Source organism: Melanaphis sacchari, unplaced genomic scaffold, assembly GCF_002803265.2.
Source record: "Melanaphis sacchari strain LSU unplaced genomic scaffold, SCAv2.0 Contig0_pilon_pilon, whole genome shotgun sequence".
NCBI classification, from domain to species: Eukaryota; Metazoa; Arthropoda; class Insecta; order Hemiptera; family Aphididae; genus Melanaphis; species Melanaphis sacchari.
Genome location: NW_020270366.1, coordinates 10,694,759 through 10,716,884, shown reverse-complemented (window position 1 = coordinate 10,716,884; position 22,126 = coordinate 10,694,759). Strand labels below are relative to the sequence as shown.

The 22,126-nt window shown below is 25.0% G+C and overlaps 4 protein-coding genes across 5 annotated transcripts; 2 read left to right on the top strand and 2 right to left on the bottom strand.

The window, feature by feature from the left end:
* Positions 1 to 164: 164 nt before the first annotated feature.
* On the bottom strand, positions 165 to 7,295 carry LOC112601115 (GATOR complex protein MIOS). Its single transcript, XM_025348554.1, has 16 exons — positions 7,145 to 7,295; positions 6,902 to 7,041; positions 6,622 to 6,822; positions 6,284 to 6,559; positions 6,003 to 6,195; positions 5,690 to 5,880; positions 5,441 to 5,625; positions 5,241 to 5,374; positions 4,642 to 4,737; positions 4,049 to 4,272; positions 2,981 to 3,111; positions 2,781 to 2,919; positions 1,676 to 1,817; positions 1,374 to 1,596; positions 403 to 635; positions 165 to 325 (listed from the first exon to the last, which is right to left on the bottom strand). The coding sequence occupies exons 1-16, from the start codon at positions 7,156 to 7,158 to the stop codon at positions 244 to 246; spliced, it is 2,604 nt and encodes an 867-aa protein (XP_025204339.1). The 5' UTR covers positions 7,159 to 7,295; the 3' UTR covers positions 165 to 243.
* Positions 7,296 to 7,811: 516 nt separating this feature from the next.
* LOC112603687 (B-box type zinc finger protein ncl-1-like) lies at positions 7,812 to 14,153 on the top strand. Its single transcript, XM_025352381.1, has 14 exons — positions 7,812 to 8,013; positions 10,055 to 10,231; positions 10,289 to 10,424; positions 10,510 to 10,692; positions 10,772 to 10,918; positions 11,269 to 11,502; positions 11,563 to 11,663; positions 11,725 to 11,929; positions 12,034 to 12,364; positions 12,431 to 12,541; positions 12,610 to 12,827; positions 12,883 to 13,246; positions 13,312 to 13,544; positions 13,975 to 14,153. Exons 2-14 carry the CDS (start codon positions 10,146 to 10,148, stop codon positions 14,071 to 14,073), a joined length of 2,448 nt encoding a protein of 815 aa, XP_025208166.1. The 5' UTR covers positions 7,812 to 8,013; positions 10,055 to 10,145; the 3' UTR covers positions 14,074 to 14,153.
* A 1,351-nt stretch (positions 14,154 to 15,504) lies between these two features.
* LOC112603435 (N-acetylglucosamine-6-phosphate deacetylase) lies at positions 15,505 to 18,067 on the top strand. 2 transcript variants are annotated; one of them, XM_025351989.1, is made up of 5 exons: positions 15,505 to 15,757; positions 16,697 to 16,827; positions 17,039 to 17,386; positions 17,440 to 17,758; positions 17,821 to 18,067. In XM_025351989.1, exons 1-5 carry the CDS (start codon positions 15,562 to 15,564, stop codon positions 18,042 to 18,044), a joined length of 1,218 nt encoding a protein of 405 aa, XP_025207774.1. In that variant the 5' UTR covers positions 15,505 to 15,561; the 3' UTR covers positions 18,045 to 18,067. The 2 variants fall into 2 exon arrangements, with proteins under 2 accessions (XP_025207774.1, XP_025207782.1); XM_025351997.1 differs by lacking the exon at positions 15,505 to 15,757 and adding an exon at positions 16,172 to 16,257.
* Positions 18,068 to 18,070: 3 nt separating this feature from the next.
* Positions 18,071 to 19,852, bottom strand: LOC112603449 (ER membrane protein complex subunit 10). Its single transcript, XM_025352008.1, has 6 exons — positions 19,656 to 19,852; positions 19,387 to 19,468; positions 19,166 to 19,321; positions 18,832 to 19,100; positions 18,664 to 18,760; positions 18,071 to 18,278 (listed from the first exon to the last, which is right to left on the bottom strand). Exons 2-6 carry the CDS (start codon positions 19,444 to 19,446, stop codon positions 18,207 to 18,209), a joined length of 654 nt encoding a protein of 217 aa, XP_025207793.1. The 5' UTR covers positions 19,447 to 19,468; positions 19,656 to 19,852; the 3' UTR covers positions 18,071 to 18,206.
* Positions 19,853 to 22,126: the final 2,274 nt, after the last annotated feature.

The following is a 22,126-nucleotide window of genomic DNA, read 5'->3' as shown; positions in this document are numbered from 1 at the left end:
GTTTTAATCTAGTTATTATCACTACATCCTGTAACAAAATATTCTAGTAATGACAGGATATGGTAATGATTCCCTTACATTTATTTATTTACTTTCTTGTTATTCTGTTAAAACTCGACTAATACTCTCACATCTTGATGTTTAAGAAAAGAAAAATTCATTTGTTACTGTTAATAATTTTATTTTATTTGTATTATTGCTTTTCCTAAACTTTGCTGTTAATTTTTTAACTGACCCCTGGTGCTATACTGAACAATAGCGACTTGTTGAATCCAAAGAATAACATCGACAAACACAATCAGCGACTGGACATTCCAAGTGATTCCTAAGAAAAAATGATTACAAATAAATAAATTTTTATGTATATCATGTATTAAAGTGTATAACTATTCAAATTATTACTTAAACCAGTCACTGATATGGTTAGAATGACCTCCATGATTACATGTAGGACACCACGAAAACCAATATGAAAAACTATTAACACTTTGCCCAGTTAATACATATGAACTATTAGATGTTAATTGTTTACCAGATGTTTTTCTTAATGGTACTTTGGCACTAGCAGTGCCTAAGTGTGCAAGACATAGTGCACACCGAGGCAGCGGACTTTGACAATTAGGACATGATGTAAACTGAAAAAATTAATTCTTATTAATTAAAAATATATATTTTATATTGAAATAGGCAAAATTCTGATTACACAAACTTTAATAAAGGACAAAAAATTTTACATTGCATAATACTGCTGTTAATTAATTTTTCTTTCTAACTTTAAAGTGGAATAATTAAAGAACACTCAGGATCTCATTTAGTTAACATATTTATTTTAGTAAACAATTGTTGGTGGTTGGGCCTCTGGACAACTTGTTCAAGATTGCTCTCTGAATGCAGGACACCAACCAATTTCTCTACCACAAACATATTTTAATATTATCTCTTTGAGAGGGGGAAATCTACACCCATCACGATAAAACACATTAACTAATCAGATCTAGGGAGCATTTTTAACACTACTATGTACAGATAAAAAAATTATATAAATTTTCACAATAAAATGTAATACTTATGTTGCAAGGTAAAACTAATAAGATAATTTTAGTAATGGGTATCTTATAATTTAATTTGATAAAATTTTAAATTGTGATTAAATTATTACACATTCGTGAATATGTTGAATTAGAATTTTCAAGTTGTTTTGTAATCAACAAAATGTATAGTCAAATTCTTCAGAATTTATTTTACATTTTTTTCTATATTGGGCTAGGATAAATTAAAGTATAAAAACTTGAATATTGAAATAGATTTTTAGAAATCACTACAGTCAAAGAAATGTAAATATTTAAAGAATAACCATTTTCTTTGATACATACTTTAAAATTATTTGATCCATTTTCTGTTTGGTCTTTTATTCTTAGTACTTTTGTTTCTTTTTCACTTTCTTTTTCTTTTTCATCAGCTGCTGAACAGATATTTTTTCCACAGTAATTGCAAGTTAAAAATACATTTTGGGGTGGAGGTTTTACAGCTTTAAGAGCTATATCAAATTTAGCTCGTATGTGCCACATTCGCCATTGGTTTAACATTTCTCGGTAACTAGTGAAAATTAAATACAAAGTATAGATTAGGAAATTAAAAATAAATAAATCAAAATAGAATTCTAAAATATTCATACCTATTAATCCAACTCATCATTACTGTATTTTCATGAACAATTTCACTTGGGATTGTTTTTAAGACTAATATACTAACTGTCTGAATATCTCCTGTACTGTCTAAATATCTTTGTAATAATGGAACTACATCTGGAGACGACCCTAATAATAAAAATAAACCGTTCAAATCAGTAATTATTAATTTATTTTTTTAACTTAAATATCTTATCCGGTAGATAAGTGAATTTATTTTATAACTAGGAGGTTAAAAGTAAATACCTAGTATTAACAAAAAGAATTGCAGAAAAGTAGAAAATTTTATATGAAACCAGTTGCTTAAAATTGCTTATTTTGTAATTCAAAAATAAATAGCTGTAAATATTTGAAATTTCTATTAAATATTTATAAAAGCATCTTTCAATATCTATGCCGGAATAAGATGACTAGTTATGCACAATGACACCCAGTCAAATAATTTTTTTAATCATCTCTGAATGTCAGTACTTATTTATGGATCATGCATAATCAATAATTGAAACTAGCGACACAAATATGCCAGCCTCCTGGCCATCTTATTCCAACCTAAATATTTATAATATAAATTAAGCATAAATGCATAAATTCATAATAATTTTAAAATTCGTTAAAAATGTGTAGCCAAGATAAGTAAATTTAGTAATAGGCTTCTCATTATTATAGGAATTAAAAAGTTTATTATTTCATAAATATTTATAAAAGTATCCAATATTTAATTTTGATAAATTTGGTTATTCATCCGAAAAAAATAAAATTATTTTAATTTTATTTTGTGATCTTTATATCTAAGAATTGAAAATTGAATACGAGGTTTCCTTATAACTAAGTTGTTCATAATATAACTAAAAAATCTAAAAATATATAAACACAATTTTTTTTTTTAAAGAAAATTAAAATATTGAAAAAATTAAATGGTTTAATGTAGAATTGTAATTATTTTTTTAAAATTTAAAAGTATTATTCAAAAAGATTTGAACTTTTACATTTAATTACCTTTTATACACATATATTTAAATAAAATATTTTTGACCACATTATACTTACTGTTTAGTAAAATAAAGTTTCTTTCCACTTAAAAAAAAAAATTACCTGTTAAAAAAATTGCAGTTAAATTGCCTTGATCTAATAATTTATCTGTAATTGTATTAATATATTCTGTTAATTTTATATCAGACAAAAAAATTGAAGCAAATGCAATTCTGTCTTCTAATGGAATACCAACTTCGTTCTAAAAAAATTAAAACTCAAATTAAAAATAAATATTTATTTTAGAAAAATCAGAAATTTACTAGAACAGCATCGTGAGATTCTGTTTCTGATGTTAGAAAAGCAAATGCTGCTCTCAAATATGGATCGGTTAATTTTTCTCTAGTTCTAGAACATAATTCACGCCACATGCTATATTTATCAGGACTATAACCTGAAAATACATATTTTAATTAATTAGATTAAAAAGTTAGTAAGACAGCTAATTGATAATGTTTAATCAAGATTTAATTATAATCAAAATATATTTTGATTATCTGTCTACTTTGATAAAGATAACTTGTACACAAGATGGATATATATAAATATATCCACTTGTACAATTATTTAAAATACTTTCCATCATATTAGAACTGGTTTTGATGGAAGGATGTTGCACCGAAGAATCGGCTGACTATTTGTTAACTGACTCTTGCTGGATGAGATACAGGTTATTTTATTTTGAATTTGACAATTATTTAAATTTTTATTAGTTGTTTGTGAAAAACATATTTTTTAGAACTAATAAGGTTATTATATAATAGTCAAAATAATAGATTGTTGCTGATAATGTAATTTAATACTTGTATCTGTAATGGATTTATTAAAACATGACTAAGTTACTTTTAATAGTATTTTAAAATTTTTTGTAATAATTTCTTTTAAATTTAGAAACAACTAAGGAAAATATAAACTGGTTTAAAAATGCTTTTTAATTAACATTTAATTGATGAAAATTTATACTTCAAAATATTAAATTTATTCAAGAAGAAAAATTTTCTATGAACTATTTTCTGAAATTAGACATTTAAATTTTAATCACATATTTTTATGACTTGTGGGTATTCTAATTATTTAAAGGAAAATTTTCAAGAATTACTAATTTATTTTGATACTTAATAAAATTGGAAATAAAGTATAAATTTATTATTACTTTAGAATTTAAGACAATTTCTAAAATTTAGTTTAAAAATACCTAATACATTTTATTACTCCAAAATAAAATCATTATTTACGGTTTTTGATTTTTTTTTTTTTTTTAATATTAATATATAATAATATCTTTAACAATATTTTTATGTACTGTTTTTAATAAAATAACAAATTTATACCTGATAAAGCCATTGCAATCATGCTTAAATTGGGTTGTTGATTTGCACCTTTATTCAATGTTTCAATAGCATCACGCATTCTTAAATTAAAAATTGCTATAGAAGCTGCTCTAGTATGAGAATTTTCATTTTCTAATTTTCTTAACAAAGCAGATATATGTAATGCATTATTACGGTCAAATCCCCAATCACATAAAAATAAAGCATTGTCTCTGGCTGAACTTCTAAAAAGTAAGGAGTTTATATTAAAAATAAATTATTTAGTAAAATTAAAAATACACTTATAAAAATAATTTATTAATTCTGTTATAAATTTAAATTGGCAGTTATTTGATATATAAAAAAAAAAGAATGTGAACTGAATCCAAGTACAATGCAATAGCTAAAGGCCAATTACTAGTTATTAAGACATCAAACCTACCACATTTAAATTAATTAAAAACTATTATGCAATCTTTATATAATATCTGACTAGGCTTGTCAAATTTAAGATGCACTAAAGGTATTTAATTAGGTGAAAACTTGGTATTAAAACTTGACTAGGTAAACATTTTTTGTTTCAATATACTTGATCATTTTAACTTTATACATACCGATAAGTTTTTACTGTGCCCTGAATATCGACCCACTGAACATGCTTTAATTCTGATTTAGGCATAGGAGATCCAGAATCTAAACCTAGAACAGTTCTAATTTTTTTTTTCAATTACAAATATGTTAAAATTTTATGAATGTAATTTAATAGAAGTGATTTCATATATTTTTAAATATTATAAGAGGTATGATTTTAAGACAAAACTTACTTTAGGCATTATATCTAAATAATTTAAATCTTATAAAAACAATTAGTTTAAAATGTATTTCATGTAAAAAAAAAACTTGGGAATTTTATTTACTTTAACAGTTCAACATTAAACTATTATTTACATAGAGAGATTTTGTGTTGAAAGTATATTAATATTTGGAATTTGTTTATTAACCAGTTTGCATTTTTGGGTTTAATGAAACATTTAAATATTTATTTAGAATTTTATATTTTGTTAAGTGTGATATTTAAATATAATGAAACCATAATTTTTAAGTTTCAAACATTTAAGTTGTTAAAAATAAATTAATGTGGAGTAATTAAAATTACAAAAATAGCTCAACAAAGTAATTATGTTAGTTCCTTGTATCTTAGAAAGATACATACTTTATTCCTGGAAATGGTACATTTGGAGTTGTAGGAACAATACCAGCCCTAGTAACTTTTCTATTTAAATCCAACCAATTCCATACGTTTTTTATGATAGGATCATCTACAAGTTTAGCGTTCTCTGCAAAGTCCTAAATCAGTAAGAAACAAAGATAATAAAATTAATTTAAAGATTTGATAATTTAAAATATCTATACTTTAATGCCATATTGTGAAAACGCACGCATTTTTATAGTAGTTGATATATCTTCAAATGAAGAATAAACTAAGTCTTTATCACTTATATATTTAAGATTGTGCTGCCCGTATGTCCAAGCTATACTTGATTTAGTGGACCAATTCAAAGTCATCCTCTCAAATACAAAATAATCATTCAATACACCTAAAATAATTTAATTAAATACATTTAAAATACATAGAAATAAATTAGTTGTAACAAATATTACCAGTTTGAGAAATAGCTAATAGTCTATTTTCATGAGTTGGATGCCATGAAAATGAAGCTAAATGTATGTTGCCTTGTCCGGGATGTACAGTTCTTTCTAAAGCTGAAGGTTCTGCTTCATCCATGCTTTGTTGCATATCATGTAAACTTATAGCCATAGTGTCTTTTTGTAATGATCCTAATAAATTATGCCTAATAGAACAAATATTATGATTTATAAACCAGAGCTTAAAAGGAAAAAATACTTAATTTACATTAAGTAATGAAGTAAAATTATGTGTTAGTTCATTATTAAATACAAGTAAAGATTTTACCTAGTCGGACACCATTGAACTTTAGAAACACTTTTACTTTGTGTTAAAGTTACAACAGGTTTTTCTAAATGCCTAGAGTCCCACAAAACTATACTATTATCACAATATGAAACAATATTGTTATTATTATAAACGGCTATATTAATACCATATACTGCTCGAGTTTGAGTTACATTTGTTGATTTAGATGCATCTAAAATTCAATTTTATAAAAATAATTTAATAAGCAAACAAAAAGATATCATTTAATCTCAATAAAGTCACATGTTAACTAAATTTACCTCTGATATCAATACAACGAATGGTTTTACCATTGCAGCTAACAGCTAAAACATGAGGAGATGAATTAAACCAAGCTAAAGAATTAGCAGTTTCTCCCATTCCATAGTCAAAGAATGGTTTTCCTGGTGATAATTCAGCATTAATCAAAGGACTTTTTTCTACATCCCATACTTGAACACATTGATCTAAACGGTGTCTATCCAAACCACAAGCTAATAAATTATAATTAACTGGATTCCATGATATTGCATTACACTGTCGAGAAAAGCGTGAATCTAAAAAAAAATAAAATACCATGTTTTTTTTTTTTTTTTTTTTAATCAAATTAATTTTTTACTTGGTCCTAATTCAAGTCCAGCTAATGTATTATTGACTGTTGCTAAGCCAAATGTACAGAAAGTTACTTTACCATTAGCATGTCCAATAGCAAGCATAATTTCAGACTCTGGTTTTGGATATATATCAATACATTTAACATAACGATGATTAGTACTCGTTGCTAACAAATTAGCTGATGTATTAGAAGATAAAGCCAAACCTATAAAAATGTTTTAATATTATAAACTAAATATATTAATATAAAATATAAACAATTATGTATGGATAATTAATAAAACCTTTTGGAGTATCACTACTTTTAGAACCTTCAGAAACAGTAGTGTTTATTACTTCATACATTCGAATGTCAGGACCCCATGTAATAAATTTATTTTTATGTACAGGAGACCATTGTACTTCTAGTTTTGGTACATCTCCACTAGATATAAAAAAAAAATATATTTAATAATATACAAGCATAAGTAAAAGAGTATAAACATGTGTTTAGAAAATTATATTTAAATTATAAAAAACAAAACTACCGTGAAACAAACATATTGATAAAATATTCACTCTTCAAAGTATGCAATCATTAAATTACAAGTAAAAAGTTTAAATTTTAAAATTTACATCAACTGTACAGAACCTTAGACATTTCCAAAAATATTAAGAATCACTGAATAAGAATAATCTGTTTTAAAATGTAGTTTCTAATTGTATATTTCATATAAAATAATTGTCAGTATGAAAAATGAAAACGATACCGGTATTTAAACATTTTAAATATATTTATATCTAAAATCTTAAAAAAATCTTAATATTATATTAGTAATAATTATATTATTTATTATCTTGAATCGTATCATGTGTAGACTGTAGATGATAAAAAAAGATAATCAATGTGATTACTGATTTCTCTACCCAGACTAACTTGGTAAACAACTCATTTTTATTTATTAATAAATGTATTTCAAATCAAAAATTATAATCATTTTATATAGTTCTCAAATTGTAATTTAATTTGTATTTAATCATTAAAATATTGTATTGATTTATATTTGGTATGAAATAATGTACAATGAGTTTGTAATGAGATTGATTATGATTTATAAATATCAAATAAATACTTTAGTTCTAGTATTTAATATTTATAATCATTGGTAATATCTTAGTATATTATTCCAATTTTCAAATTGTTGCTCCTAGATAATAACTAGTTACCATGGTCATAGTGTACAATGTTGGTGTACCATGAATGGCCGTCGATCCGTCCCGACCCCTTTCTCTATCATCCGTTATTTGCATGTTGCAATCCGTTTTTCGTCTAGTCACTTTTCTCAGCGACTCAGTTGCGTTGTTACTTGTTTTAAGACCATCGTTTTTGCATGATATATTTATTCAACGTGTTCTGGTAAGATTATTTCTTTAATTTAAATAATGTTTATCTTACGATAAGGTAGCTTAAAATCCTAAATTCATAGTGGTGCTCTTGGAGGGACGGGTTCAAAAGTTTTGTACAAATTGTGAAAATGTGATAAGGCTTTATATTTTAATTTATGTTCCATATTTTAATCGTCTACAATCTGTACATACTTTTATCCTTATCCAACATTTTCAAACCATTCGTCTATTTCAGCTAGAATAGTTACTAAATATTAATTATAATTTTTAAATGAATATTTGTGCATACAATTATTTGATAAAGTATAAAATATGCAGCCAAACAGTTATTTACTTATGAATAAAATATCTAATAATATACTTGTTTTGATAATTGCAATAAAGTGTAAAATATTTACTCATTTGATGCTTTAGGTAGTTAATTTATTAATAAGCACTCACATTAATATTTTATGAAACATAACCTGCTTACATTCATTAATCTTTATATTATTCTTAAAATTGATTTAATTTGTATCATCATTATTAATTCTTGTTTTTTAAATTAAAATTTATTATTTATAATGTAATTAAATAGTCATTGGTACAAATTTAAATATAAATAATTAGTTCGTTGTGGTAAATTTGGGTTACATTACATGTACATGGTTCATTAAATTTTAATGAATAACATTATTTATATTCTGAGATACTTAGTGGTGATTATTTTCCTATATCCTTGAATATATATATATTTTTTTAAATTTGTTAGTTTATCATAAAGTATGTTCTGTTAATCCATTATTGTTAATTAGGTTTTTACATAAGTAGAATAGATCTGATATTTATTGTATCAATTATCAGTATATAAATAAATATTTTGGTTAAATACCTAGTATTCTAAATTTTAGATGTTTTAATTCATAGTTAATCTTTTGATTATTATAATTTATAAATTATTTCTATCTACCCTTGATTTTTAATTTTAAGTTATTTTGTATTTTTTTTATAAAGAAACTAAGTCAGCATAAATCTGCAATTTTATAATATTTTTTTAAAAAACGTATTGTGTTGTAATTATCTGTTTATTAGTTTAAAGTTATTAATAAATTGTAATAAGACTCCAAAATTGTCTTAATATGATTCTACATATTGTTTATTATATTAATTTTTAACTTTTATATTATTATTCTTGAACTTCATAAATTATTAGCTCTCGTGTCTTATGCTTAGTTCAAAAATAAAAAAAGAATTTCTAGAATCTTCATGTTGTATTTATAGTATTAAGTTTTTGGTTTCTAATAATAAATTCTGTGTATAGAATGATCAAGTAATAATTATTTTTATGATTTATTTAAAATAAATTTAATTTTTAGTCAAATTAAATTTAATATACTATCTTATTATAACAATAAAGTAACTTTCATTTTTTATATATATGTAACATACATATAATGCACAAATAATAAGTCATTAGTGACTTATTTAAATAAAAACAATTGTTATTAAATTGATAGGTATAGGTTGGTAAAACACATCAAATTATAATAACATTATTATTTATACACTGTTTAGTGTAAGAACACATATCTGTTCGACAATAATTGGTTTTTTGGGCAGACTAGAATAATTAATGATAGGGGAAAATATTTCTATCATGGTTCTCATTTCACTTTTGGTACTACAAGAAAAAAAATAGTATAATAATTAATGTTTGTAAATTTTAAAAGCTTATGCCTTATTTATTAAAGATTTATATTAATTTTGAACAATATTAATTATGTTAATATAATAATAATAAAATTATTGCATTAATCTATCTTCAACATATCAAATTGATAGCTTTAATAAATTTAACTCTGCATTGATTATGAATCAGTCACTTGGAACAGTATTTATGTATACAAATTTAATGTTTAGAATATGTTTATTTTATTAGGTTAATTAAGTATATAAAGTTAATACTAAACAATAACTGATTTAAATTAATAAAAAACCTGAAAGCCCTTATAATTTTTGTAGTTTTAAATAATATTTAATTATTAATTCTTTTTATTATTATTTACTTTTAGAGTTATAATTTTAAAATAGTACTCCAATAATAACCAAATTGATACAAGTGTATACAAGTATTCACTGTGATAAAATCAAAAATCCTTAAATATGGATACTTCATCTTTAGACTCAAGTAATGACTTTTTGATTGAAGATGAAACCAATTTGGAAGTTAATACTTGCAATATTTGCAAGTAAGTTCTTTTATATTTTTATTATATTTTTATGTTAATGGAATTCTATTGTTACAGAAATGAGTATATGTGTCCTAGAGTCCTGAACTGCTTGCATGTATTTTGTGAAAAATGCATCTTACAACTTGTAAATGTTAACTCAATGTTTAGTGTTCTTAATATAATATGTCCTACATGCAGTCAACCAACAACTGTATGTATTTAATTTTTATTATTCTAATTAATTATTGTACATTGAAATAAAACTAATTGTAATATATTTTATAATTTATATTTAGACTCAATTGAATCGTGGAACTTTGACATTACCCCAAGACTATGTTACTAGGGATATTCTTGAAGTTGAAATGTTAAAAAACCATAGACTAGTTTGCAAATCTTGTAGAGATAATAAAGAGGCGACTCATAAATGTATTACTTGCTGTAATTTTTTGTGTTCTAGTTGTGAAAGTATGCATAAGGTATTGTTTTAAATGTTGGATTTTAGTTAATTATACTTACAAGTATAAATATTTTTAATGTTAAATATTTTTTTATTAGATGCTTGTAACACCTGGTCAGTATCATTATATGGTATCCATTGAGGAAATGATTCAAAGTTCTCAAGATAAAACTGCTCTACATAAAATGGTTTTATGTGAAAAACACAATAATGAACAAATGGTGTATTATTGTAACACTTGTAATGTAAGTTAATATCTAATCTATAATGCGTTTTTTTGCTTAATTTTATATCTTAGTTTAAAATTAAATGTGTTAAAATATACTTACTTATTTTAAAAAGAACTGAGTTGCTTTTTAGAAAAACCCATTAATCAACTTAACATATATTTATACATTTTAGCTAAATTATTTAATTTAAAAAAATCCTCTGCTTCTAGAATAATATTTTGATTATTTATTAATTAATATAATATTAATTGAATATGTTTTTAAAATAAGTTTTTCACTTATGTATAGAAACAATACAAATTAATATTGACTATCATTCATTTAGTAATATTATTAATTTATTATAACATTAATTATACTTGCAGGAGTTGGCTTGTACTAAATGTCTCAATATACCTTCTCCAAGGACATGCCAACATAGTTACGATAGTCTTTCCAATGCTTACAAAAAGTATGGAACTGAGTTAGAGTATTTAATACGTGAAAGCAAGAATGTTATGAAAAATGTTTCAACTTTACCGGCTACTTTAGAAAAAGCATTGGACAATCTACAAACTTCTCATGATCATGTAAAATCAAACGTGGAAGAAACTTTTCATGTAACTATATTATTATAATTCAAGTATACAATATGTTAAGCTCAATATATTTTTTTTTAGAGTTTTAAAGCTATATTAGAAACATGTAAAAATGAGGTATTGGTGCAGCTTAAATCCTCTCAAAAGCAACAAGAATTAAAGATAATGGACAAATTTGAAGAGTATAATATTCATTTTTAAACTATTTAAATGTATATTAATAATTAAAATTTTTATTTTAAGAGTGAAGAAAATCACTGATAACATTGGTGGAGTTCAACAATTTGCTACACGTCTATTAGAAAATGGAAGTGAATCTGAAATTATGGCATTAAAAAAATTAATTTTTACTCAAATGCTTCAGTTATTTGGTCAAATACCAGATGTTGATGTAAATGCTAAATTTATGTATTCTCCTGATGTTAGTGGATTTGAAAATCATTGCCGTGTAAGTAATTATTGACATTAACATAAAACTATTTTATTAATCATAATCATTGTTTTATTTTATTGCAATAATACAATATGGACTTGCTCAATTTACATTTTTAGAAATATTTTGGCCAAATTGAAACCGAACAAGGGATGAATGTTGCAGTTGCACCTATCTCTCCGCCTACTCCAAGAACCAATTTTTTAACTGACCGTGTATTCCCTTCACCTATGATGTCTCCTATGGTCGATTCACAAATATTTGATTTAAACTTGGCTCGCTTATGTTCATTAAATGTTGATGATAATCCCATTTTATCAACAATGTCATCTCCTGATTCATTGGGCGATTTATTGAATGCACCAACTAGTTTGGATGGTAGTTTTGCTTTAAATAATTTGCAAGCACTTGCTAAACTAGATAATTTGAATACCAACAATAACAATAATAGTGAGATATATTATTTTTAAACTTAAAAATAAATAATAATTTTATTATTTATGTTGTATAATTTAGATATGCTTCAAAGCCTGATGAGCCCATTAGTTTTGAATCAATCTGGCTTAGATCCATTTTCTGTAGGTAGTGTGTCATCTATGAGTTCTCCTACTACAACTTTATCTCCTGGTAATTTTTATACTTAAATATTAATTAAAGATATGATGATAAAACTGTATGAAACAAATATATTTTAGATATTTATGGAGTAGCTACTAATTCAAGTTGGTACAGTAAAGAAAGAAGAGCTCCACCAACTCGACCAAAACGTCATTCTAGTAGGCCTACTATGGATATAGTAGCAAAATTTGGTCAAATGGGGAGTGGTCTTGGACAATTTCATTCACCTCATGGCTTTTGTCTTAGTCCTACAGAAGATATTGTTGTTGCTGATACGCATAATCATCGTGTTCAAGTAATTACATGTAAAATATATTATTGAAATTTATTTAAAAGTAAATGATTTTTAGGTATTTGAAAAAGATGGTACTTATAAGACTGAATTTGGCAGAGAAGGAAAAGAGGATGGATACCTATTTTATCCTAGAAAAGTGGTTTTCTTAAACCATAATCAAATAGTTGTTTGTGACCGTGGTTCTGATCGATCTAGAGTACAGATATTTGAATATCCCACTGGTAAATTTATTAAAAAGATTCAGGTTCAGTTTATTGAAATTGTGGCTGGAGTGGCTGTGACTGCAAATGGACATCTTGCACTGGTTGATAGTGTACACCCTACAGTATTTGTTTTAAATGTAAATGAAGATAATGGCATAATGAAGTGGTTTGATTGTGCTTCATATATGGAAGAACCATCAGACATTATTGTCAGAGGTTTGTGTGTTAAAATAAAATTTATCTATATAATATGTATTTATTATTATTTTTTTAAATTTTAGATGATGATTATTATGTTTGTGATTTCAAAGGACACTCGATTGTAGTGTTTAATGATGAAGGTGTATGTTTAAGACGTATTGGTGGTGAATACATCACTAGTTTTCCAAATGGCATAGATATATCAGAAAATGGAGAAATATTAGTTGGAGATTCTCATGGCAATCGTTTTCATGTTGCAGTATTTTCTCATGATGGCACTCATTTAACAGATTTAGAGTGCCCTTATATTAAAGTAAGTATATTAGGGGAAATATTGATTCCGCTTAAACTACATGTTTAGGAAAAAGATTTGTATCGATTATGCCAGGTGAAATCAATATGCAAATAGTATAAACAGAAGCTGGCAGAATCAAAATACGCTCATATATTATATTACTTAATGTACATGTTTATATTGGTTATTTTTATTTATACAGGAAAGTATAAATATATCTTTAATCACAGCTTCTTTTTTATTATTCAAATTATTAATTAAATAAAATTATTTAAAAACTTAAAGAATCTTTAAGTTGATCATATTATTGAATGTTGGTACAAAAACTAAACTATTTTAAGTTATCACATTCTACAGTCTTATTTTTCAACATTTCTGTTAAATCTTAATAGTAACCAACTCATTCAATTTTTATATTTTAATTAAAATAATTAAATATTTATTTTAGGTGTCTCGTTGTTGTGGGTTGAAAATAACTAGTGGTGGTCATATTGTTACCCTAGCAAAAAATAATCATCATGTTCTTGTCTTGAACGCAACTATGTGAGTTACTCTGAAAAAAAGTTTAAAAACTCCAAAAATGTATTTGTTAACTTATTTTTCCTGTTATTCTTCAATTTTTATTATATAAATAGTTAATTAATTTTTGAGACTGCTCGAAGTGCATTTTTTTGTTTTTCTAGGTTTAACAAATTTATTTTAATTTTTAAGAACACTGACATTTTACTGACTTTCTTTTCTTTTTTATGATTATTATTATTATTATTAAATTAATTTATTTCCTCAACAAGAAAAAGTAATTTTAGTTCCTATTTATTAAAAGGTAAAAAAATGTATGAGCTGTTTTTGTTTTTATTTTAAAAGTCTCATAATGTTAAATTTCTTGTATTTTTTTTTTTAAGATATCATAAATCATTTATTATATACATAGTATATATAATATATATTGTTTTTTTTTTTTTTTTTGTAAATAATGAACGTTTACCTCGTTTAAACAATCTAGTGAACATTTTAGTCAAATTAATCTAAATATAGGCAAAAACTTTTTGAAATTTTAATTATATATTTATACATATACTCATATATATTATTATTACATAACATGCATGTTGTTGGTGTTCTCATACGTAATTGCAATATTAAGATATTATTTTTTGTTATTTTGGTTACTAATTAGTACCAATTATTATTTTTTTTTCTTTTGTTATTTCTTTTTTTTTTTTTAACATATTAAAATATACAAGTTTTATTCTTTTTCGCTCAAACTTAAACGTTCCGTGATTATCAAACAAACCTGTTAAGCTTATTTAAAATATATATTGCAGTACATTTTTTAATAACTTATTTTCTTGGTTCTATATTATATCATAACATGAAATTAATTTAAATATCTAGTCATCTAACTGAAGCCATTTTTTTTCATAATGGCCATAAGGCATAAAATATAAGTAAAATGAATTTTATAATTGCTGATTTTAAAAATGGATTTAATTTTAAATATTTAATATTAGAACCAAGAACCAAATGTTTATCACTAATTGTTGATGACAAGATATCTGCTCTTGTTTTACTATTCTTATTTATTTATTTTGTAAATGTGAAAATGTTTAGAAAAAATTCTTCCTTGTCTTAAACATATTTATCATGATTATATTATATTAAATATTTAATTTTGTTGTAAATATTTAAGAAGACTGAATCGCTAAAAAATACTAGGTGATATTTTTGTTATTTTTTTTCTTTTATTTTTAAAAACTAAGGAAATTGTTTTATTTACCGAATTATTTATATCTATTCTATATTATTATTATGTACTATTTTAAGTTGCAATAAAACAAATTGTTTACTCTACATAAGCAGATAATTATATACCAAAACAATGATAACAATTACATGTAACAAAATATGTAATGCGTTATGACCTTGTTGATTCCTAATAAGTCATATGGCACGTGTAGTAAATTAAATTACAAATACTGTTTAGTTATCTTTCAATTAGCTGCAGTTATAGTTGTGTGTAAGTGGTCAAATAGATATGAATATTGTTACCAAGTTTTCAAACTGCAATGTCTTGAAAGATGGAAAAATTCTTACAAAGGATCTATGGGTCATAGATGGACGAATAGCTAATCCAGAAATTATATTTTATGATAAGAAAAAAATTCCAGACATTGAAATCGATTGCTTAGGATCTTTAATAACTCCCGGATTTATAGACTTACAAATTAACGGTCAGTATAAAGTAAAATATTTTATTAAAAACCTAACATAGCTTGAATATCTATGTTATTATTGTTCTTATTGTTTTGTTTGATGATTTCCAATCAACGTTAGTCTAAAGTTTCAGAAATCAAAGTTACAAAGGAATTGTTGATTGATTACACCTTAATGTTTATGTTAACAACTAAGGAAGATAACCTATTTTCATTTTTTTTTTTTTTTTTTTTTTATTTAAATTAAATATTAATCCATATGACCTTGTTACCAAAGATTATATACAGTTAACATAATTTAATACTATTCAACTATTAACAACATCTTAACATATTATAAACTGTGTTATTCAAAGAACAAACTTTAATCTTTTTAAAAAACTAAAACAGATAAGACTTGGTTTGCTATACATTAAATATTAATGTAAAGTCTTTATATTATATAGCTCTAGCATTCTTACATTTATTTAAATATTATTGAATATGCGCAGTTATCTATCTTATGATTGGTATTTTAGGTAATTACTATGACAGTTATTTTAAATTATATCTATTTTATGTAAAAATAAATACAAGTGTATGACTGTAGCTAAAAAGTATGGCCTCTTTGACTCTCCCTAATTTTCCAATTATAAATATAAATTTGAATTTCTAATATTAATTAGAGTTTATTTACCATAATATTATTCAAACAATATGTTTACAATATATTTTTCATTTACTATGTATTAAGAAATTATTCTAAAACATTAGAAATAAATTAAACTACATAAAAGAAGTTTTTTGTTGGTTTGTTCAAAAAAATCAATTAATTTATTTCATTAAAATTTAATTGATTTTCAACCTAACCTAACCCTTTGTTCAAGAGATCATTTGCTCACATTTGATTTATTAAATGTTTATAAAAAAAATAATAATAAACCTAATATTAAAATATAAAAAATAATGTGCATATAGGAGCTTTTGGAGTTGATTTTACTTATCATAGAGGAGATGGAATTGATGTGGTTAGAAAAGGATTATTACAATATGGTGTTACTGGATTTTGTCCTACAATAGTCTCAACTACTAGTTCAAATTACCATGAAGCAAGTATAGTATTAAGTTAATTAAAATTATTCTGATTTTATTAATTTTTGTTGGCTGTAAATCTTGATTAAACAACAATTTTTGATGGAAATTCTAAACTATTCATTAATATATCTTATTTTCAACATAATGAAAACATTTAAAAATTATTTTCTACATTATTTTAAAGTTTTAGATTTCATAATTTATTAACACTAGTATTATTTGTAGATATTACCTAAGTTCAAACGTTGTCATGGTAACGAAGAAGGAGCTGCAATTTTAGGGGCACATGTTGAAGGTCCATTTATTAGTAAACTAAAAAATGGTGCACATAGCCTTATTAATATAAAAACCTTAGAAAATTCTAACTTAACAGATACTTATGGAAGCTTAGATAATATAGGAATAGTTACTCTTGCACCTGAACTTTATGGTGCAATGGAGGCAATAAAATTATTATCCGATAATGGAATTGTTGTATCATTAGGACATACGTCATCAGATATGGAAACTAGTATACAAGCAGTAAAAAATGGAGCTACATTTATTACACATTTATTCAATGCAATGATTTCTGTAGGTATACTTTATTATACAACAACAACTATTTGAACAAATGGTGTTTACAGTTTCATCATAGAGATCCAGGATTGATTGGACTTATAGCATGTCCACCTAATGTTGAGAAGCCATTATTTTTTGGTATTATAGCCGATGGTACTCATACGCATCCGGCAGCATTAAAAATTGCCCATAAAGTCAATCCAGAAGGACTTGTGTTGGTAACGGATGCATTGTCAGCCATAGGGTTACCAGATGGAATTCACCATTTGGGTGATAAAGAGATTGAAATAAAGAATTCAAAAGCATACATTGCAAACACAAATACATTATGTGGAAGTGTTACTTCCTTAGATGAATGTATGAGATATTTTATTAAAGCAACAAGTAAGATTAAAACTAAGTATAATATTTGTATATAATTGTGCAATGAAAAAAAATTTTTAAAGATTGTAGTGTTGCTGAAGCAATTGAGACAGTAACATTGCATCCAGCTATGGTCTTGGGAATACAACAATTTAAAGGCACACTTAACTATGGAGCTGATGCTGATTTTGTATTTTTGGGAAATAAATTAAATGTTCAATCAACTTGGATCAATGGACAATGTGTATTTAAACATAGTAGTGGAGCTGGTTACATTGTGAAAAAAAACAACTTAAATATTTCTTAGTTATTACTTTACAATTTATTAATTTTTAAACCCAGTAATATCACTTAATGTACATATTATGAAACTTAAATTATCAAACATAAAGAAACTAATGGAATAGCCTCATTAATTGCTTGAAGAATATAATAAAATAAATAAAACTTAGAAGTATATTTTTTCTATTTACTGTCTTGCTTCTGGATTCGATGCTCCAGCGATCATCATAAATATGACTAATGGTAATATATACATCCACTGTAATAATATATTTATTAATGAATTAATATTTAATCTTTGATAAAATCTTAACTATTATTAATTCATAATTAATCAAACTACACTGTTAATTGGTTTATCAATTTTAAATAGATTATTTAACATGATGTATAAAATAAATTGTTATTATTCTTAAAAATATTTAATTTTACAAAATGATTAATTAGAAGAAAAATATATTCAGTAACGATTATTAAGATAATTTAGTAAGTCAAAAGTACATGTTGTTGATTTTTGTAAAAAAAATTTGAAATTATTTTTTGCTCTAAAAATCTTAAAAGATAAACCCAGATTTAAGTGTAATATGTGTTTTGTAAATAACTAGAAAAATAATAGATTTAATTTTAAATCAATTTTTACTTACATATTTTCCAAGCATTGATTTATTATTGCTTGATTTTCCTTTTTCCCTCGCATCGCGTTCACGTTCCATTTTTTGAATATAAGTTGCGGTATCGGGTCTACAAAAAACCCAAAAATATAGTCAGATTATATTTATGATTAAATGTAAAAAAAATAATGGAATACAAACACTGGACTGCTTTCTGGTCTTCTAAAAAATACTGTAGTTGTAATATTATTTGTGTCCAATTCACTAAAGCTATTGCAGTTGTTAGATGTAGTAGCTAAGTTAACTGCAAATGGAGAGTCTAAGTGATCCAAATGTAATGTTAAAATATCATTTAATTTAGATGCAACCATAAGACAAGCTCTAGTAAAAGTGAGAAAATGTGTTTCCTTGCCAGATAATGTTCTTACAGAAACTTTTAATCTGTATAGTTCATTTTTAGATGTTAATTGCTATAAATAAATATATTTATATAAATTATTTAAAACAAAAGATTGAATACTCATTAAATTATTACTTTTAATAACTGTATGTCTGAGTCACTAATGGTAGAAATCGACACAACATCGTTCCTAGACTCCAGATTGACAAGAATAGAACCGCGTTTGGTGAAACCACCATTGGGAATCAATTCATGTTCTAAATAAACATCAGATATTGAATCATAACTATCCTAGAAAAATAAATTGATGTATTATAATTATAAGTCATGGTTTATTAATCATACATTGTACTCACAGAACAGTAAATACTACTAAATATTGAACAAAATAAGCAAATTAGCTTATAATACATCATCTTGAGGGTTTTTGATTTAATCCTTGAAAATAAAAAAAAGAATATTTTAAAACTTACAGGATAGTATAAAGTTGACATAAAAAGTATAGTATATTATTTAGTAATTAACATTATTGCATGTTAACGCACAACATTACAATTAACAAACATAGATGCATTTATAATACACGGTAATTTTTATATTTTAGTCGAATTATAACATTACTTACTAATTAGAAGTGGCTATATTATTGGAGATAAATCTATAAGAATTATAGTGTCACTCTAGCAGTCTAGCTTCAATCACGAACAAAATACGCAAGTTGACGACATCTTAATAACAGTAGGATTTCATCTTCAAATTTCTGTATCTCAATAGTCATTAGTCAATAATTCAATATCTCTTAGTTTTTACCATTATCACGGCGCAGATAATGATTTTATCGATTTTTTTTTATTATTTACATCGTGTTCGTAACCATTTTGATAGCTGACCAAAATATTATACCAGTTGTAACCGCCGCCTGGAGCGCTGCCTACCCGTGGCGGCTTCCATTGAGTGATGAAACTAAAAAATGTGAGGTGTGAACACGCCTCATATTGGCCGTGTTTCGTCTTTTGAGTCCCTACAAAAGTTTTGCGGGACACATTTTGTTCAGTTTTATCAAGCCTGTCCCGTATTCGTTCCGTTTCTTCTTAAATGATTATGTATTTAATTTTTGAGATTTATTATACGCAAAAATTCTATATTTTTAACGAGATGCAGGTATGGGGCTTGCTGAACGGAATATTAAAATCTCTCGGATTCGTGTTTTTACAATTATAATTGCCAACTGGTATAAAATATAGTATTGATAATGATGTCATCTTTCTAGAAAAATAAACAATGTAGCATTGTTTTCGATGACGTATAACGTACGTAATACCTATTACTCCGTGCTCGAATATTTTAATATTATTTAACCATTGGTACAAACTACAAGTCCACAGGCCAGATTAAAGGCATATCGCGCGCGTGTTGCAGACCACAATATCTATTAAATTTTGTAATATCCACATATCATATCTATATAAATGTAATTTTTTATTTCGTTCACTCTGTAGGTTACCAATAGTCGGTAATATTTAGTCGAAGCGGCGTACTGGCGTAGGTCGCATCGTATGGTACTAAATAAATAGTACGATACTACGATTCGATAAAAACACATGTTCTCATAATGCAAATAAAAGGAGTTTTCAGTTTATAATACATCATTTCAATTCAAACTCGAAAGTAAAACTTAAAGTTTTCAAAATGACAAATTTAATAGGAGAAATAGCAGGTATATTAACTTGTATTTTAAATAATTGAGAGTTTGAAAAAACAATAGGTACTTATTTTGGAGGTGTTTTGAGAAAAAGAGCAAACATTTTTTTTTTAAATTTCAAATTACAATTTAAAAACGAATACTACTTGAGGTATAGATTGCTGTACGCTGCTCATATTTTACATAACTCGATGCAATCAATTGCCGATGTGTTAACTAACATTATGTAATTTAGAAAAATGTTATTTTTAGGGAATTGAAGGTTTTTTGTTACTACGTAGATTTTGTTTCACTTTCTATTCTCAATACATTTTTCAAAATGTTTTTATTAATATTTTAAGCTATCTATATTATGAACATATCTACAGTTCTATGGTACACCGATATTGTCGTACACAAAGTATTAATAGCTAGACGCTAGTTTATTATATAAAATACAATTTTATAATTACCTACTATACATATTACACAGTTTACACAATTTTTTTTTGGCAAAAATCTGTTTAACTTACCGTGTGCATTACATAATACGTGTATTTGCTAACATAAAAATTAATTATTTATAGCAACATAAATATATATTAAAATATGTTTTGAAATGAAGTTTGATTAACAGCATTGAAATTTCAGTTTTGTGTGTTCATGAATCTTAATTCCAAGAAATTACATTAGGTACTTTTTTTTACATATTTTATAATTTATTTGTAAATTAAATTGTTTATATAATCATACTCGGCGTCCTGAATAGGCAATCTGACTACACCACTACCCAGGATTCCAGGCGCCCAGGAATTCTGGCTACAACTAATCTTTTTTCAAAAAGGTATACAGTAATTGGGTCACTATTAAATTTTAATAAAATAAAATAATATTTAATAAATTATAATACAATATGCATAAACTGCTACAATATCTAAGATTGTAATGTACAAGAAAGTTTACTCGAAACGACCGCGTACCTATTAAATATAAAGTAATACATTATTTAATATTAAATAATATAGAATTAGCAGGGGCTGTCATTAAAAATGCAATGAATAAAAATATCCAAACGCGTAATTTAAAAAGATTATAAAACATCGCGATCGTTTAGTTCAGGGGTCGGCAACCTTTTTAACCACACGGGCCATTTTTTTTTTCAATTGTTCATCAAGGGCCACATTAAAAAAAAAAATTACATATTATGATATAATACTTATAGTTGTATTGCTATTATGAAACGGTTAGATTAGATTTTATTTATAAAGGAAAAAGAATTATATAATATTGAAAATTATATGAAAAATGTTATTGAACAAAAGTAAAACACAAAAATTAACCACCTTTGTGCGGGCCATCAAAAATTGCTTTGCGGGCCGCGGGTTGCCGACCCCTGGTTTAGTTGATTGCAAACT

Bases quoted from the DNA above. Each gene is read 5' to 3' on its own strand.
- LOC112601115 (XM_025348554.1), bottom strand. The intron at 6,823-6,901 runs GTTTTATTAATT...ACATTTTTATAG, and splicing joins AAGTAGTGATACTCCAAAAG to GTTTGGCTTTATCTTCTAAT. The intron at 326-402 runs GTAATAATTTGA...ATTTTTTCTTAG, and splicing joins CATATCAGTGACTGGTTTAA to GAATCACTTGGAATGTCCAG.
- LOC112603687 (XM_025352381.1), top strand. From the start codon at position 10,146: ATGGATACTTCATCTTTAGACTCAAGTAATGACTTTTTGATTGAAGAT. The intron at 10,232-10,288 runs GTAAGTTCTTTT...CTATTGTTACAG, and splicing joins AATACTTGCAATATTTGCAA to AAATGAGTATATGTGTCCTA. The intron at 12,828-12,882 runs GTAATTACATGT...AATGATTTTTAG, and splicing joins CGCATAATCATCGTGTTCAA to GTATTTGAAAAAGATGGTAC.
- LOC112603435 (XM_025351989.1), top strand. From the start codon at position 15,562: ATGAATATTGTTACCAAGTTTTCAAACTGCAATGTCTTGAAAGATGGA. The intron at 15,758-16,696 runs GTCAGTATAAAG...ATGTGCATATAG, and splicing joins TATAGACTTACAAATTAACG to GAGCTTTTGGAGTTGATTTT. The intron at 17,387-17,439 runs GTAGGTATACTT...TGGTGTTTACAG, and splicing joins TATTCAATGCAATGATTTCT to TTTCATCATAGAGATCCAGG.
- LOC112603449 (XM_025352008.1), bottom strand. From the start codon at position 19,446: ATGATGTATTATAAGCTAATTTGCTTATTTTGTTCAATATTTAGTAGT. The intron at 19,322-19,386 runs GTGAGTACAATG...TTATTTTTCTAG, and splicing joins TTAGTAGTATTTACTGTTCT to GATAGTTATGATTCAATATC. The intron at 18,761-18,831 runs GTTTGTATTCCA...GGTTTTTTGTAG, and splicing joins AGACCAGAAAGCAGTCCAGT to ACCCGATACCGCAACTTATA.